Genomic DNA, 18,792 nt, shown 5'->3' with positions numbered 1-18,792 from the left:
TGTAGCAATCCTGAAAGCGCTATAGTGTACGTATATTTTTCATATTTAATTCATAAAAATTATAGAATATCTGGCGTAAAATATTAATATTATTTACAATTTTAAATCTGGCGCGTAAATAAAATTATTTAGTTTATGGCTGCGTCACTGACGCTTTGGTGTGGGGCCAAACGCGAAATTCGCATCAAATCCAAGCGGTGGCGACAGCGACAGCGAGGGCGTTGCGAATTCGCTGCGAATATTCGCTTTGGTTTGGGGAGGCTTAAGTATATGCAAGTCATAGATAATGCAAGTGCACCCAACGTACCAACATTACTAATGCCATGTTCAGTGTTTAACAAAATATCTAATCTATAGGATATAACATGGCGAAAATAAATAAAATTATTATATTGGCGAATAATGGTAAAAAATTATTCGAAATTAAACATTTTTCATATTATTACCTACATTAAAAAAACTTTGGAATATTTTGGTAATGTATTTTATAGCTGGTAATACTTTGCACTTTGACAACATGACAACGTGACAGCCAAGAATTTGTTATTGTTTAGTGTTTTCAAAATATTATGAAAATCGATTTGAACTTTGATTTTCGTGTTGAATTAATTTTCATTTCTTATTAATTTATCAATAACGTAGGTATGTTTTCTGAATTAGTTGCATTTAATAAGTAAATCTAAAGGTATTTTTACATAAACACTTCACGTTATGTTGTGTCCACTAGAATCTATTAATATTATTCAATCCTAAATGTGAACATGAGATATAGTTACTTATAGGAAAATTTAGTTTTATTTTTCGGCCTCGTTAAACCACCCATAAACCCTACTCTGCCTCCTTCCGTATTGGTAGTTTTCTTGCTTTTGTATGGTAGTTAGTTTCAGTCAGTGACGTCCCTAGACAAAATGCCCGTAGGCAGCGTCAAAAAACCGCCCAATTTTTCATACAGTATATTTTTATCATCCTTTCAAAACTCCAATATCTAAGAAATGTGTTGTACGGATACGTTACTAACAAAATATTATTATATCCTACTTCAATAGTCAATATTGTGAGTCCACGGTTTCAGATACATTTAAAAATACACCTGACAACATTTAAAACTCGCGAATGATTGGCAAGAACATTTGGATAAATTAATTAGGTACTTGAGTACTTATGTACTAACCTATAATTCAAATATAATTCGCAAATCTGCATGTCATTGCTGGTCTTCAAGGAGGTGACATCCAAGAACAACGGAAGTCAACTAGACATCGCAAACCTGACAAAAAATTACAGTCCTGTTAAACTTTTTATGTTAATTAATACATTTTGTTTCCAAGAAGTGAGCTGAATTTTTTAATGGAAAGATAATATTTCCGTTATTACTAAGTTTAGGTACCTACCTATTTCTATATAATATATCTAATGATTCTCCTCAAGTTGCCTACCTTCGAGTAACTGCCGCCCCCAAGCGACGCTCAATCTGCCTACCCCCACGGGACATCACTGGTTTCAGTATCGTGAACCTGTAATAATGTAAAAAATTGTTGCAATGTTAGGAATTGTATGTTGAGTGGTTCACAAGATACCTATTAAATATTTTGGATAGTGTTAGTCGTAGGTGATTTTTTAACATTGTCGTAATTTGGCATTCCTCCTTAGGACTCCTTCTTGGCATGGAGGCTTATTCCTACTTTTCAAACGTTGTATCGTAATAGCTCTAGTCCAAATATGCATGGACAATAATTGTGAACAAACCTAAGTACCGCGAAAGTCTGACAGACTGACACTGCGAGCGCGGAGGTGACCCTTTACGAATACTGAAATGTAAGACAAAATATTCTGAATAGGACTTAAGGTGACGCATCAGTGAAACGCCAAATAATTTTCAACTGTATGCGCGACGAAATTTTGGACTCGCTGCCATTCACTGAGAGAATGTTGACCCGGGAACACGTCACTTTGCTGCGTGATGGCGACGGGTCAATTAATTCTAAAATCGTGTAAAGATGACTAAAAACGTTGCCCATTTACTTTAAAAAGAAAACATGTCAATGAATATATTATTATTGTTACTAATAGAACAATAAACAGAACATAAAATGGACGTATGTTGGATTTATATGACAATTAATATTTCGTTTGACAGGCGTCATTTTCACCCGCCACCCGCAATCCGCGCATCGCCTAGCGACGATCTTTTTAGACCGTGCCTCAACTTATGCATGGCCTTAAACAAATCCATCCATTGCATCAATATTTAATGAATAAAAATCATTTAAATAAGTAGTACTCAAGTGATATAATAATATTTAAATTTTTTAGCACTGGAATTCAAAATGACTTACAATAATGATCAATTTACCGAAGTGCCCTTTTTGAAGCAAAAACAATCATCGTCTCTTCGGTCCAATGTACCAGAGTTGAGAGATTTCGAACAGAAATTAAGAAATATTTATATTGGCAATAATCAAGTATGCCAAATGAAAGAAAAAGAATACAAGAAACTGCAGGATGAGGTAACTTAAAAATTAATTGGAAAATATAATAGTAGTACTCTCAGTATAATAGTAGTACACCAATCCATGGTAGCCGCTTTCCAGTTCAGTAGCCCGAGTCCCCGCCTATGCGGCAGTTATACATTACTTTCTTTGCCGATCTGCTATCATTCATATGGTGTACATGACCTAGCCAGCGCAGTCACCCAATCCTCATTGATTAAACTGCGCTGCAATCCCCGTACAGACTGTAGACCTCAGCATTGTATTATCTATCTCCACCAAATATTGCCATTTTTTTTTTCTACATATCATTTTTTGCAATTGCTATTTTCATTTTGATATCAATCATGCATCCACCTTTGTCGGAGATGCTCGACCCGAGATAAAAATATCGCTGACAATCTCTGTCTTTCAATAGTAGAATATCAAAATTTGGTTCTCATTAAAATTATCCATATACACATAGCCCATAAGTTCTGCCTGTTCTCTTGAGAAACTAATTGCATGCTTTATAAGAAACCTGTAAAACTTGCACTGATACACGCTTTGGAATCCTGGACATGAATTACTCAGTAAAATGAACAATCCCTGAACATTTTTGGAAGAAAAACTAATCGGGAACCTTAACAATTGAAGAAAAAGATACAATGGTGAGCTCTATGACCTATTTGACGATTCCAACGCAGTTCAATCAATATTAGGGGGCTGTATCAGTTACATAATGTATATCGTATGAACGACCATGAGCCAGCAGAAGAGAGTTATGTCCGGCAATCCAATAGGGTACAGGCCAAGGAATATCTGGCTTGATAAAACTACCATATGATGATGACCAAATTTGGATAGGAACGGGTAGAGAGAGTCATCGAAGGGAGGCAGAATCCACCCCAGGCTAAATGGAACAATGACATCTTCCACTCTTTTCTGTCTGTTACATTGAAAGTTATTTTGGAATAGACATGCGCCATACGACTGACTTTTAAACACACGATGCTGCCCGTAAATCAGTTGTAAAGGTAGTGACTGACCCATGATGGCATGGTTACAAAGCAATGTTTCCATCTAGGCAACGTCATTCGTGAGCACCCTGTAGACATAAGTAAGTCAGAGTGTTCCATGTGAACGCAATGAGAATGATAGATAAAATGTAATTGATGCAAACGTTTGCATTTGAGTGACTCATATTCCTATTTTGGAACCGTAGAATGATGCACTAACAAACAGAAACCTGCTTTCAGACCAGTTTCAGAAGCAAGATTATTTTTTTCTAGATTTATAGGAAACGTGAAATCAAGATTCTTCAAGCTGAACAAAATCGTGATGCAGAAAAGAAAAAGCGTGAAATTGACGAATTGGAAAAAAATAAATTGATATACGGAAAAGAATTGCTAATTCAAGTGGATCATAAGCAGAAACAGAAATCTTGCTTAAAGGATCAGATTAAGAATGAGATGGAAGCAAACGAAAAAATTCAGAACAGCATTCTTGAAGAAGTAGAAAGGTAAAATCTTTTTACTGTTAATGGTGTTCATCCAGTCTTTTTATTATTTTAATACTTAAGTTGTTGAAATAAACTAGTTTCAAGGACTATTATAATAGCCCATTTACATGTCGATACCACAGTCCAATAGGGGAACAACTCAAAATTTAAAGGTTTTGAGTTAAGAATGCCATTCGATGTACAAAGGTCTTCTCTTTATATTTTAGCAAAAAAAATAGTCAAAAATTTCTTCAATGTGTCATAAAATCGAATAACCCTTTCTGAGATTAATCAGTAATTCCGTTATATAATCAAATTTATTGGCTAATTCCTTATTAATATGTACAATTTCATTGTGCATTGATGAATTCCACTAAATTGAATATTAAAAAACATACACTTTCATCGAAATCAAGGCTTTAAAATTAAAATGAGAATTACTGCAAAAATTCAAACGCCATTATCTTGGAACAAGGTTTTATGAGTTGTTCCCCTATTGAACTAGGGTATCGATGTGTGTGGATTTACCGGTGGCAGTATGTATTATCGCGACCATAAAAATAAAATGCAAATATAAACACGTATTATCGTGCATGTTTCAAGACTGCACGCATGGATCAAAAAAGTTTAGTGGCTTCTGAATTTTCACGTGATAGTTGCAACTCGTATGACATATTATGCGCAGCAGAATGATAGCGGTGAACCTGCCGGAAATAATACAAACTACACCACACAGAGCAATTTGACGTTTATCAATTTTCATAACCTGTCAAATAGCACCATACATACGCATCTCGCTTACGCTTGAATAATGAGATTGATGAGACAATCAGCACTTTTGCGTGTAATCGTGATAGCTTAATTTACATACTATTGGTGCCAGTAAATCCATCCATGTGTACAGGCCTAAAATGCCGTAGCCGTTAAGACGCCCATTTCCCGAAGTCGTGTCAAAACTAACATGTATTTGACCTAAAACAAGAACACAATGGCTATAATTCATAAAACCACATCTATTACTATAAGCTTCATTCTATGGGAGAACCGTATCAATTTATTAATGTTTTGAAAAGTTTTAAACAAATAAAGAAAAATCAGCTTTCAATTGGTAAAAAGGGTAAATTACCATTTATGGTCCTGATTGGGGTTACACAGGGTTAAAGCTATGTTCACAGTTTTTCCGGGAACGGTTGTTAACCGTTGACAAAACTCATTAGGTCCTTGTTCTAGGTAAACTAACATTTTAGAATTTGCCAGACACCAGGTTCGAACTGGTAACCTATGAGTTCAGAGGTGTAAAAAAAATTTCCACTGCTCCACCGTGGGTGGGTACACATATTTTTATTCTTGACATTTTTTCATTGTTCTATTTATTTAAATACACAACACATTTTTTTTTGTACATGTCGCACCCGGGGAATAATAGTGGCACAAGTCCAAATTTGTCATTTTTGAGTTAAGTATGCAGAAATGTTCCAAGATATCATTTCTATCCGCACAAATAGGGGCATAATTATTAAAAATATAATGGTGGCCTTAAAAGCATTTTTGTCATTATCATATTATAACATTTTACTTGAATTTAAGCAGAAATAGTGGCAAAATAATCATTGTGCCATTGTTATTGCGGATAACATTCAAAATTAGATGACTCAAGTGTGCCAACTTCACGCTATTATAAAGTAAATTAAAAAAAAAACTGATTTAACATACCAAAATAAAATATTCAAACTGCTCTCCTGCAAAAACAAGTTTATCGAGTTGTGCCACTATTATTCCCCGGGTACGATGTAATCAATACCAGTTTCGTTCATAGTTTCGACATTTTCAACTGATAACATAACCTTACGCTACATAAACAACAAAACCGGTATTGATTTATCTATAAATTAAACACACAAGAAAAAGACTAAATTATGCAAATAGTTTACAGTAATACCCCGAAGTTACGCGATAGGTCGAATTCACATAAGTCGAAGTATAACTGCCATATAAATACTAGATTAGAAGAAAAATATTTAATAAAATTGCAGTTCTTTGTGCATATTAATTTGTACAAAATATTAAAAAAATAAATGAGTTACATAAAAAGTTATTAGGCTTCATAAAATCACAATGCCTTTTTTTCTTACGCAGAATTTCTTCGTAGCAAGCTAATAATTTTTTTATTCCTCGCTTTGTAGCTATAACGTGTTCTTCGTTGGAGTCTGTCTTTTAAAATTTGTAAGTCATTTTCAATTGAGCATGACTTGAGCTGAGACGTTCTGTGAAGCTTGCAAATTGTCATGTGCTTTTCTGGTGGAATTGGGTAATCAATGACATTAATATGGACGAAGCATCTGGAAAAAAAAATGACACTGACTTTTTTGTCGGGTCTGCCGAATGGCATAATCTGTTCTAACGCCATTACAATAAAGTTGATATTGCTATAAGTTCCCGATGCTGTTTGTCGGGTTTGCCGAATGGTTCGGTTCGAACGGGTTCGCTCAAATGAACATTGACACTTGAAACACTGTTCTAACGCCATTACAATAAAGATGATATTGCTATAAATTCCCGATGCGTGATATCGCATAATGGAAATTGCGTGACGTCTACCTATACATCATGTGCGAATGTCGCTATGCGCGAATTTACTTGCTAGCTACTGTATTGAGTGCGTTGTCCATTAATAATATCATTGGTATTAATGTATTTAATTACCTACTATGGCCATCCAAAAATTGACAATAAATTCACAATTATTGGTTATTGTAATAATATAAATGATGAATTTACTTGTTTTCGTTGAAGGCAAAAATTGGAAAGGATAAGTAAAGTGGCCGATCAACAATATGAAATGAAAATATTTAACACAGCGAAAAATATACATATTAAAAAAAATCATATTCTACAACTTTACGAGAGTGAGAGGATCGAGTGTGAGAGGATAGAGCAAGAAGAAAGACTTCATAACAGGTTAGTACCTATATATTATATTAATATTGTTTAGTTAATTTTTCCTGTTGCAGTCTTCTATCAAAGGTTCATGACCAAGTTTCAGTCCATCTTCTTATCCTTCGGCCAATCGTATTAAATCAACGCCTTGGAAATTGCACCACTTTGCCAAGAGAATCTTCTTCTGCCTATGCCTACCTTTACATTATAAGCCGAAGTTAATCATACCTCTCATTGCAGAAAATAATGCCGAAGTCTCAACTGTTCTCTTAGCTTATTAGCTTGTCTAAAAACCTCATTATTGGTAGTGGTAATATTTTTGTGGTTAAAACTGAATTTGAATATTGCCGTTAAAAAATAACTGTCAAAATCCGGGCCACACATAATATATAATATTATCTCCGGCTCGCGTCGTTTGATTACAAATTATACCCATCAACCACAACTTACAATCACATCTATCGGCAAAATTGAAATAAGGATTCCTACTTTACCATTGGACATAACATGTATGGTAAAATGGATTTTTGTTTTGTTCAAAGAAACGAAACTTAAGTTTGTACTATACGTAGGGTTAATGGTTAACATGCAATAATATTAGGGGAAAAAAAACCCTTTTCTATAGACAATATGGAGCCTAGATATGTGAAAATGAGGCAACAAAGGATATCTAAAAACTCTTAAATGCGAGAGAACTCTTATATTTTTTGCATACAAAAATGACACATAATGTCAAAATAGAACTTGCTTCGGTGATTTTTTATAGGGAAACGACAGAAGTCTCCATCTGAAAGAAGATTCAAGATTCATTATCAAGGGATAATATGGTCCAGGAATGAAATTCTCTTTTGGAATGATCTATTAAAATGCTTTCGTATTAATTATGTGTTTGACACTCAAATAAGTATGAACAAAAAATATTAATATTTCAGAGAAGAAGAAGACAAGCGTAAAGCCCAGTTGAAGAATTCAATTCGAAGCCAGATTTCTTCGAACATATTAGCCCAAAAGGTAATGATATATTATATTGTCTCTATACCAGTGGCGAAGGGTGGAACCATAGATAAGGTGGAACTAAATACTTGTATATATTTATCCAAGCCGATTACTTTACAAAATAATGTTATTCATACTTCGATATATTAAAAAAAGTATTTTCTGGCTGCAACAAATTGTACTTGGTCTAATTCCAGATTTTAGCGACAATGTCATAGTTTTGATATACATCAGAACCTATGACTTATTTTGATGAATGACAGGAAGTTCTCTATTAAAGCCATACATGAAGAATTCTTAAGTACGGCCTTATGGTGGAGAGAGTCCAAAAGAAATTTTTGAGACTCCTTTAATTTCGGCTGTATGGATATTATCCGTGGCTCAATCCGACCGACTTCCTCTTAGGTGTGCTTACATACTGTAGCTTAAAATTTAGAAGGGATCTTTATTTAGCTACATATTTTTTCCGACTTATACGCCGCGTAAATGTGAACTCTGCCATTCTTGGTGGTGTTGGATTGTGTGTCTCTGATAATTACCTTAGGAATCGAGGGCATCCGTTGGTTGTTCTCCCAAGGTGCTGAACCAACCTGCCATTACTAATGCCAATTGAAAGGGCAATAACCATGTTTAATGAAATCGCTTCGGATATTGATATATTCCACTTGCGTGAGGATGAATTTAGGTGGACGTTGTTTTATAGGTTTTTAAGATAGTGTCTATCAGTACACTCTGTGTGCTTCCATCTACTTTTATTTTATTTTATTTCTTTTCTTATTTTATTACTTATTGTATTATTAACTCACATTTCTCTGTATTTTTATTTTAAAAATTGTTAACACTTATTTTATGTCATGTTGTGGATGCTTTGAATTTATAATTTGTTATGTTCATTATATGTAAAATAAATAAATTTGATTTGATTTTGATAATATTTTTTGTAACTTTCTTTTTCAATATACAGATAGCTCAACAGGAGAGATTGCAGTTAATACAGGAGATGCAAGAGTTTGAATACAATAAAAGTCAGTCGAGAAATCATACTGAAGAAGGAGCACAGAAAAATTTAGTTAAGGAATCGATGAGGAAAATTTTAAAACTACAATTAGATTCAAACATGCTATGTGAAAAAAAATTAAAAGAAGATGAAGACAAATACAGGAGACAGGTAATATTAATTGAAAATAAGTAGTTTGGTTTTAGTCAAATAATGTTTGTTCACCTCTGAATAAAATGGTTATTGAAATCAAACTAACAAAAATTGTAGAATGAGTCACAAAAATGGGCTCTATGTTACGACCGTACTCCCTGGATAAACGTCAGATTTCTATATTCAATACTTGAAAGCATCTAAGCGTCACTTTTTGAGCATAGACAATCATCGGAAAAATTGCTATTATATGGCTTAGGCGCTATTATAAGCGTAGACAATAAGAACAAATATAAAAATCTTTTACAACGAATAAAATTCAAACATTTTCAATTACCTAATAAAATTCGCCGTTTTCAAAAATCAGTATAGTATATTAGAGTTCGCCAATGCATTTCATAAAATTTTAATAATTATAAAGTAATCTTTGACACAAAGACACTCGTGCTTAAACCTTCGTCTAAAAACGCTCTGAAAAGGTAGGTAAAGCCTCAATTACATTGAGCTTCTTTACGAGCTGTTTATTGGCAAATTTACAGGCAGATTATAAATTCGCCAACAAACAACTCGTAAAGAAGCTCAATGTAATTGAGGCTTAAGTATGCGAAAATAAGGAACATTTTTCAAAATAACGTTATAGATAACAATATTTTTTGTATAAAAATTTTCCGTGTTACATAACTAAACGATATTGTTATTATTTCAGATAATTTCGACTCAAATTTAATCAATAAAATAAGAAATACGAGTGAAAATGGCTTGAATTGTTCTTATTTACACTTTGATTAGTGATTGTTTTTATAAGATAATAATATTTATCCATAGTCAGTATTCCGTATTTAATTTATATTCATTTAATTAAATGTATAATAAATAAAACAGGCTCCAGTTTATGATATTTATTATTTCGCTTCCACAAACAAATGGCCCGGTCAAATAGCCTCGATAAAACGGCTCACACTGATTGAAATTAAACGTCACTGGTTTTCATTAAAATGCCACTTTTCCTACTTAAAACTTACCTTTCGGCATAATATACATATCATAAATATGCATGAAGCGTGTTATCTTTCATATTAAATATTATACCAAACTAACCTCGTATTTTTTTTAATCTTAATTTTCTCGGTAATGCGTTAATACGGAATACTGATTATGGATATTAATATTACAATCTTATAAGAACAATCACTAATCAAAGAGTAAATAAAAGCCATTGAAGAAATTATAACAATGTCGTTTAGTTAACACGGCTCAATTTTATATATCAAATATTGTTTTCTATAACGTTATTTTGAAAAATGTTCCTTATTTTCTCATACCTACTTATCTATTTAGAGCGTTTTTATGTGAAGGTTAAGGCTCGCACAAACCAACGCGAATATTCACACAAGTACCCCGTCAAAATATCCCAAAAAAAGCACCCGCCATCGGTACGGAAGGTCCGGTCAAAAGAGTCTCAAAAAAAGCCTATGCCGCTGTAATGCTCTCTACTTACCTGTTGTTAATGAACAAACGTGACATTTATTCACGCAGGGGATCAAAAGATACAATGAAAGCCATCAATTTGTCATATATTTGGCTATTTTTTGAGACTCTTTTGACCGGACCTTCCATATCGATGCGGGTGCTTTTTTCGGGTTATTTTGACGTGGTAAATGCGAATGGATGGCAGTGTCAGAGCAAATAATTGTATCAATGATAATATAAAATTATTGATATATTATTTGAATGCTCGATACCGAAACGTCAAACAATCGCAGCGCTCCATATTGAACTTTGTAAGATAATAACTTAATTCCCTTCCGAAATCTGAACGTCGCGTTCTCTTTCCCGTAAGCCAATACGAGCTTGATTGGCGAATAATTCGCTTTGGTGTGTGCACGAATGTTTTAGGTTACTTTATAATTATTTAAATTTTATGAAATGCATTGGCGAACTCTATTATGCTATACTGATTTTTGAAAACGGCGAATTTTGTTAATTTAAAATGTTTGAATTTTATACTTACATTGTAAATTATTTTTATATTTTTACTTATTGTCTACGCTTATAATAGCGTTTTCGCCATATAATAGCGATTTTTTCGATGATTGTCTATGCTCAAAAAATCTCGCTTAGATGCTTTCAAGTATTGAATATAAAAATCTGACGTTTACCCAGGGAGTACGGTCGTAACATAGATCCCAAAAATGTATGTTTTGCGGTTGATTCTCGATTTACCAATGTTGTGTTAGCTAGGTGACGGATGATGATTGAGCCGTGACGTCGGTTAGTAATTAAGGCATTTAATTGAAACCTTGATTTAATACAAAAAAACCGGTAGCCAACATTGTAACGCAATTCAATAAGCATTTCATGTAAGAACTACTAGTTAAAATCGTTATAATTAAGTAGGATGCCTGTAGCTTAATTGGAAAATAACACTGACGCGAATCCAGCGGTTACAGGTTCAAGTCCTGTCGGGTGTCGTATTTTTTTCTAAAATAAGATTTTTTCTAGTGAGAATAATATGTATGAGATGTTTTTAAATTATGTATGTTCAATTTTGGTTGATTAAAGTCTTGTTATTATTCAGTGGTAATCAACTTTAGCGACCTGAGTTTCAATTTTCAGTATCTTCCTAAAAAAGATTAATGTGTGTTGTATATTAAAATCCAAATGAACTAATCAATTAACCGTAAAAATGACATTATAAGTAGGAATGATTTTTTTATTTTTAGCTTTCTCTTGAACAAGAGACACTAGAACGTGATGACAATAAAAAGGTAATTGACCACGAACGTAAACAAGCTGAATATGCCGCCGCATTAAAAAAACAAATTAAAGATGATTTAGAGAGGCGCAAGCGGCAACAGATTTCCACTAGAGAAAGTGACAATTATGTTAAACAATATAATGAAAACATGTAAGTCTCATCAACATTATAATAATATACAACTAATTATTTGCGGAGAAATGCGATAATACCAAAGATATTAAAAAAACCTTCTTCTATAGAGATGGAGCCTAAATGTATAAAATTGAAGCAAAAAAAAGGACCACTGGTCCACTGTTTAAATTAGCTACAAGTGACTTCGCATTGCGGGCTCATTTGCAGAGAACTTCTTAATACTGCTATGACATTTTACAATTTGCAGGGTGTATAAAAAGATAATCCATCATAAGTAGATAAGTAGCCAATAATACTACACTTTGGCATTATTATTAAGTAGAAAAAATCATGTAAAATTTGTGTCAAACCATTTATAAGTGCATTCGAGTAATCAGTAAGTAATCATAATGAATATAAAAAATGCCCGCCATAGCGTATATAAGTAAATCAGAATGGCAACCGAGCTATCTTAATATTTGTGAGGTTTACCAACATAACCATGCATCACGCGCTTAGAAAATTATTTCAAGTGTCATAACAAAAATAACGTATAAGACTTCTTCTATTTATAGTCAAAATTCTTTGGATATTACTACTAAGTAGAACGCTTAAATTAAGTACCAACACCAACACCAACACCAACACCAACACCAACACCAACACCAACACCAGCGAATAGAAACAAATATCAAGTTTTTTGTTACATCAGCCTGGGTTGATCCTTCGCTGGATGACGGCCTCACCTAGCTCCTTACACTTTTCTCGGTCCCTAGTTCTTACCTGCCACGTACATCCACATTTGAATATATGATAAAATTTCTTCATCGGGGCCTCACGACTGAAGATCGTGATCCGGATGATTTGGTCGTATGACTGCTTTCTCCGTGGCTCGGCTCTATCCCTCTCGGCACTCCACAGCATGTAGGGCAGGTCAGCGTATAACCTGTGGTATTCTTGATTTTACCTTTATTATAGTAGAGCTATGGTTATAAAGACTTGCCATAAGCGTATTTTATGCATCTCATAATTATAGTCAAAAGCTTTGCTGTAATCGATAATGCACAATACCACTGTCATATTAAAAATGATAAAACTACAGGCTGTTATTTTACTCATCATTATTCTTTCAGCGAACGGCAAATACAAGAAGAAAAACAACGCATTCTGGATGAATACAATTCAAAAATACACCGAATGTGTAATGAAAATTTTAACTAAATGATTTACCTACAAGTGTTTATCAGAGACATAATATTATTATAAAACTATGTAAGTTTATGACATGTTATATTTTTCAATGTGTGATGAGATGACCATTCATCTGGATTGGTAAGGATAATGGAAACAGAGTATGGTGGATTTCTAATTCCACTAACCACACTATTGCATCATACTATTTGTTAAAAGAAAGTGCAATGTAAATCAGAAAAAATATATAATTTTGCATGTTTAGAACATATATTTGTAAATGTATTTTATATTTTCTCATCGAATTAAACAAACTATGCCTTTAAAATTGTGTTTAACTTATAATCAAGAATCAGTAATCCTAAGAGTCGTTTACAATTCTCTCTGATTTTTGTGCCACTTTATTAGTCCCTGAGGTCGGCCACCATCAAGGCGAACTTGGATTTGACGTCTGCTACCCGAAACAGTGCAGTGGAGCTGCATTCGTAGCAATCACGGAGGTTCTTAAGCCACAAAATGCGGCGTCGTCCTCTGCTACGCTTACCATTGATCTTTCCTTGAATGACAAGTTGGGGAATCATAATGTAGCTGAGGTACTGTAGTTTCCTGGTTTTGATACTACGTTGAACTTCTCGGTACTAAAAATCTAACATAGCTATTCAAAAATTTTAAATTACATCGAAGATTATTAAACTTATAGAAATTGTAATGTTAAGTGAAGATTCAGTTGAATATCTGAGTATTTTATGACTAGACAGCCCAAGTGTGCGGCCTGAGTGGACAGCGTTCAGCGGGGCGCTGAGCGGCGTGCGCAACTCAAACATATAACAGTGTGTGAAAATGCTCCTAGATAATGTCTTTTTCTGGTTGTGCGTTTATATGGTTATACATACATTTGAGTTGCGCATGCCGCTCACCGCCCCGCCGAACGCTGTCCATTCAGGCCGTACACTTAGGCAATGTCTGTCCTTTAATACTATAATGTCATGGGTCCCAGGTTTGAATCTTATGTCTGGCAAATACACAATACAATAAGTCCTCGACTTGACGTGAATTCGTACTTATGCGATTTTTTTAAATATGCCATTTTTGCTGCAGTTTGTTTCTCTGCGCATACATAGAATATTATGTTATAATGGATCAAAAAAAATTAGTAGTAATGCAATCTACGATAATTATCAAGAAAAGAGGAATATTAACAGAAGAAATGGAAATATTGGTTACATGGGTGGAAGATAATATGCAACAGCGACAAATTCCGATAAGCCTTATACTGATAAAGGATAAAGCCTTTAGTCATTTTGAAGACAAAAAGTGTAAAAATGATGATAGTGTTACTACATACTAATACATACTAAATTTTGTTTACCTAATTGTTCTAAATATAAATAGGGTAGACTGATATGGATTGACATCAGTAGCGAGGTAGGCTGTTAATATCCGCCATAAATAGTGCACACTAGTAGCTATGAGTGGAGGTAGGCTGTTAAAATCTGCCATAAGTAGTGCACACAATTTTTTGTTAAAATAATTGTACTAAATCTAAATAAGGTAGACCAGTGGTCTGCAAACCGCGGCTAATTCATAAAAACATGAAAATACCTCAATACGTCAGTTACGACCTCTGTGCTTAGTACGGTAGTATGGGCGATCCGACAAAAATATTGCACACTTTTTCAGTCATACTTGTTTGTTTTCGTTGTATTCAGAATACATATTAGGAGCAGTTGTAGTTGATTAGTTCATTTTAATCAGATTCAATTCATTAAACCCTGACTCAATCAAACCACAATCGATGAAAAATATTTTTTTAACTATAAAATAGGTAAGTATCTAAAATGATGTATGGTTTAATTATCTCATTTTGGTCTCAATGTTTTATGGATAAGCGAATATTTTTTGACTATTACCTACTATGGCTTGGATTAGGTAAGGCTTAATTGAATTTTAAAAACTAACCAACACTGTCTAAACATTGTAGTTTTAGTTTAATGAAAACAAATACGTATGACTGACAAAGTTTAGTGTCAACTATTTATGTCGGATCTTAATAGTATACTTCCACTATTCGCCACCGGTGTATTATCAGAATATGTAATTGTGTGTCGTAATTAGTATGTCACCTTGTAGCATAGTGGACAATGCGCACGGGTCGTAAACCCAAGAGATGCAGGTTCGATTCCTACCTTTTTTCAAAAAGATTTTTGAAGTTATAGTTTGGCGCGTTTGGGAAAACAGTTCAGAGCATAGACTATAGATACATCGTTCAGAGTGTATTTTTGGCGTGTGACGGAAGTTGCGCGCGCCGATGCACCATATAATTTATTATTATTATTATATTCATTTCGGTCTCAGGGGTACATGCGCGTACCAATACAACCAAGTAAACACCACGTGTTTTAAACATAACCAATATTGTGTCCATAATATATATACATGTTTATAAACAAATTTCTGGAGACTAACATTCTACACTGTTAATTTATATTCATAAAACTTTATTTATATTGGAGTGTATATTTATTTTTCATTGTAAAAATTGTGTGTCAAGATTTGAGGCTATATTTATGTAAGTACTATTTATGAGTAAAATTATATATCAATAAATAAATAAATTTTGTGAATGTTGAGGTTGGTCAATAATTCAAAAAATATATTAAACTTTGATTTTTTATTAATTCATCATGGGCACTTCTGAATCGATTATACATACATATTCACACACATACCAAGCCCCCCCCCGTAAGCCCGGCCCCCCAGGCTAGAGTCTTGTCAGCCTCACGCTTGTGGGGGCCATGCCAGTGATGTTTGGGTGTCTTCAATTCTTCAGCCACATTTAACACTACGTAGATAATTATTTAAAATTGTAATTAGATAGATTTTTTTATGAACACCGTGTAACTGTAGTGACTGGCGGAGGCGTTAAGGTGGGCGTGAGGTCAACCGGGATGGCTCGCAGTGACACATCCGAGAAGGTGCCAATCAATAGACAACGCGGGGTAATAGAGGAAAACATCTTTTTCTTGTTCAAATAATTACGTATCTGGGTGATTTATTGAAATTATTATTTCTCATTATAAGTTCAATAGAGGTGACTTGCGGAGGAGGCCAGGACCCACACCTGGTTGTCGCGCCCCTGATGATGATGATGAGAGGTGACTTGCGACAAGCCTGGCCAATTTTATAGTCGAAGGGCCCCAAATTTAATTTACTTCGGACCGTATTTTTTATATCCATTTGGCTCTATTCATCATCTTGTGATTTCTCGTTATTCTCAAGATTTCAATATTATGCATTTTTTCCCCCTCTAGATGCATTTATGGATACCTCGCATTTACTATCAAAGTTTCTTTAAGGACTTGGGCACGCAAACTAATCTACTTAATGCTAGTTAAATGAAAATTGTGCCGTCTGAGAAAGATGCCTTATTGAAAACCATTCGTCTACCCGCATCGGGTATTGCTAATTTGAAACGGCCCAGGGCCCATGAAACTGCCTTGCAAAAACCCTGGAAAATTCTTTTTAGCGCCAGGCGGTGGTGATTCTGATGAATATTTTGTCATATTCATTGGGAACTGAGAACTGCGATTTATAGCCGAGTTTTTCCCGTGGTAAAAGAAATGTCGCATATGACTGATATTCTATCCTATCTTATATGACTGCAGTCACTGGATCCGAAAGGCATGAATCATCATTACATGTCACCATTTATTATTTTGATTCTTTTTTTCACATCAATACAGAAATTAAAAAGTGTATCTCTTCTGGCCACATTTGCCATGGTCTCTGGAAGGTCTCGAATGTCCGCATCTGCCATCTGTAATACAAAGTTCAGGTTGTGCCGCTCCTTGCTAAAAATTGGACAATCTAGGAGTAAATGTAGGACGTCGCATGGACACGTTCCGTCAGATGTTATTTTATTAATTTCGGTGGTTTAACATTTCATTAGATCACTATGTCTGATCCTAAGAGGATCATATATGATCTCCACAGAGTGGAAGTTGTATTAACAGGTTTTTATTTTTATGACAAATTATACCTACTTAAATTATGCCCGAGGTATCATAATCAGTTCCGACATTTTCACGTTTTTGTATACTCACAGATTGAATATTCAACGTACACGTATGGTGAACAAATCTCGAATTCTCGAGAATCTCATTTATAATTTCTCGAGAAATAAAAATTTCAAAATTTCATAAAATTTCGAGGAACGAGAATCAATGTTTTTTGGAATGTCTCGATGTATTCCCGAGACGATAATTTTTGATTACATTCTCTAGCGACCTTTAATATAGCCAGTGGCAAAGGGTGTTAAGATGCGACATAAATAATGCACTTTGAACTTTGTCAGTTATACCTATATATTTGTTTTCATTGAACTAAGATTACAATGTATAGGTAGATACTGTTTCTTAATTTTAAAAATTTAACTAAGCCCTGCCTAATTCAAGCTAGATAATAAATAGTAAATAATAATATATTTGTTTATCTAAAAAATATCTATAATTAAGCCATTGAACCATGCATCATTTTAGATATTTTGTAGATAGAAGAATATTTTTTTATCGATTATGGTTTGGTTAAGGCAGGGCTTAATGATTTTTAAAAACTTACCGACACCAACAGTAGTATTATGTATTTTTAATTCAACGAAAACCTATAAGTTTGTCTGAAAAGGTTTGCAATATTTTTGTAGAGTCGCCCATAGCATACCTAAGCTATTATGGTTTGGGATAGGCAGGGTGTAATTGAATTTTAAAAACTAACCGGCACCATAATTGCAAATTGAGCCTTTGAAAGCTGAAGTGGTGTAAGTCAAAAAAGGTCGATTTCCAGAAATTGGGGTTTTAGTAGAAACTCTGTAAAGCTTGGTGTAATAGAGACACTTTGATGCCCTTTGCACAATCTACTCATTAAAAGCATCTTTAACTAATAGTGACTATTTTTACCTGAATACATTGGAAAATGTATCATTTATTACACCACTTCTGCTTTCAACGTTTTTTCTAAAATATTTTATTTCAATGACTTACACCATTTTTATATGTAATTGCTATTATTTTCATTTATTTTTTTATTAATGGTTTCAATTACCTACCTAATAATATACTCGTAATTACATAATAAAAGATTATTTGGTTATTAAAAACAGTTTTGTTCAACGAAATGAATTATACTGATATATATGTAGGTACAAAAAATAATATAATGCTATTGTGTTTTATAATAACGTTATTATTTGGTAAAAAAAATAAATATGTATGTTGTTTAATACATAACAAGAAGGAGTTGTGAGCTTTATTCCTTGAGCATTTTCTAAGTGCATACGTTTTCTTAATATTAAATATAATAATAATATAAAAGATATCTCTAGTGGCATCATCAAATCTATTCCGATTGATTCCTCATTGGTAGAGAATCATGACTCGAAATTGCGAAACCAAAAGCTGTTTAAGCTTAAGAAAACCAAAACCAAAATACTTCCGGTTCTTGACAAATTAATTAAATTTGATATCAGTGCTAAATTTGCTACTACAAATGAATGTACAATGCGAATTTATTTTCAGCTAATTAAAATAGCTTTCTTTTAATTTATTTTGGCCAGGAAAAGAATTTCTTCTACGTTTATAGTGCCAATTATTAATTTTTTATAAGGGTTGTAATAACCCCACTG

The 18,792-nt window shown here is 33.6% G+C and overlaps 1 protein-coding gene across 2 annotated transcripts; it reads left to right on the top strand.

Moving 5' to 3' along the window:
• The first annotated feature begins 504 nt into the window (after nucleotides 1-504).
• Nucleotides 505-13,443, top strand: LOC147065713 (uncharacterized). Of its 2 annotated transcripts, none has more exons than XM_085956294.1 (8): nucleotides 505-638; nucleotides 2,314-2,507; nucleotides 3,761-3,990; nucleotides 6,763-6,927; nucleotides 7,839-7,917; nucleotides 8,867-9,070; nucleotides 11,776-11,960; nucleotides 13,058-13,443. In XM_085956294.1, the coding sequence occupies exons 2-8, from the start codon at nucleotides 2,328-2,330 to the stop codon at nucleotides 13,143-13,145; spliced, it is 1,131 nt and encodes a 376-aa protein (XP_085812420.1). In that variant the 5' UTR covers nucleotides 505-638; nucleotides 2,314-2,327; the 3' UTR covers nucleotides 13,146-13,443. The 2 variants fall into 2 exon arrangements, with proteins under 2 accessions (XP_085812420.1, XP_085812419.1); XM_085956293.1 differs by having other exon boundaries at nucleotides 505-642.
• The last annotated feature ends 5,349 nt before the right edge of the window (nucleotides 13,444-18,792 follow it).

Source organism: Rhyacophila brunnea, unplaced genomic scaffold (genome assembly GCF_057557595.1).
Source record: "Rhyacophila brunnea isolate RB1 unplaced genomic scaffold, BYU_Rbru_1.0 scaffold_6, whole genome shotgun sequence".
Lineage (NCBI taxonomy): Eukaryota > Metazoa > Arthropoda > Insecta > Trichoptera > Rhyacophilidae > Rhyacophila > Rhyacophila brunnea.
This window is presented reverse-complemented; position numbering and strand designations above follow the sequence as displayed.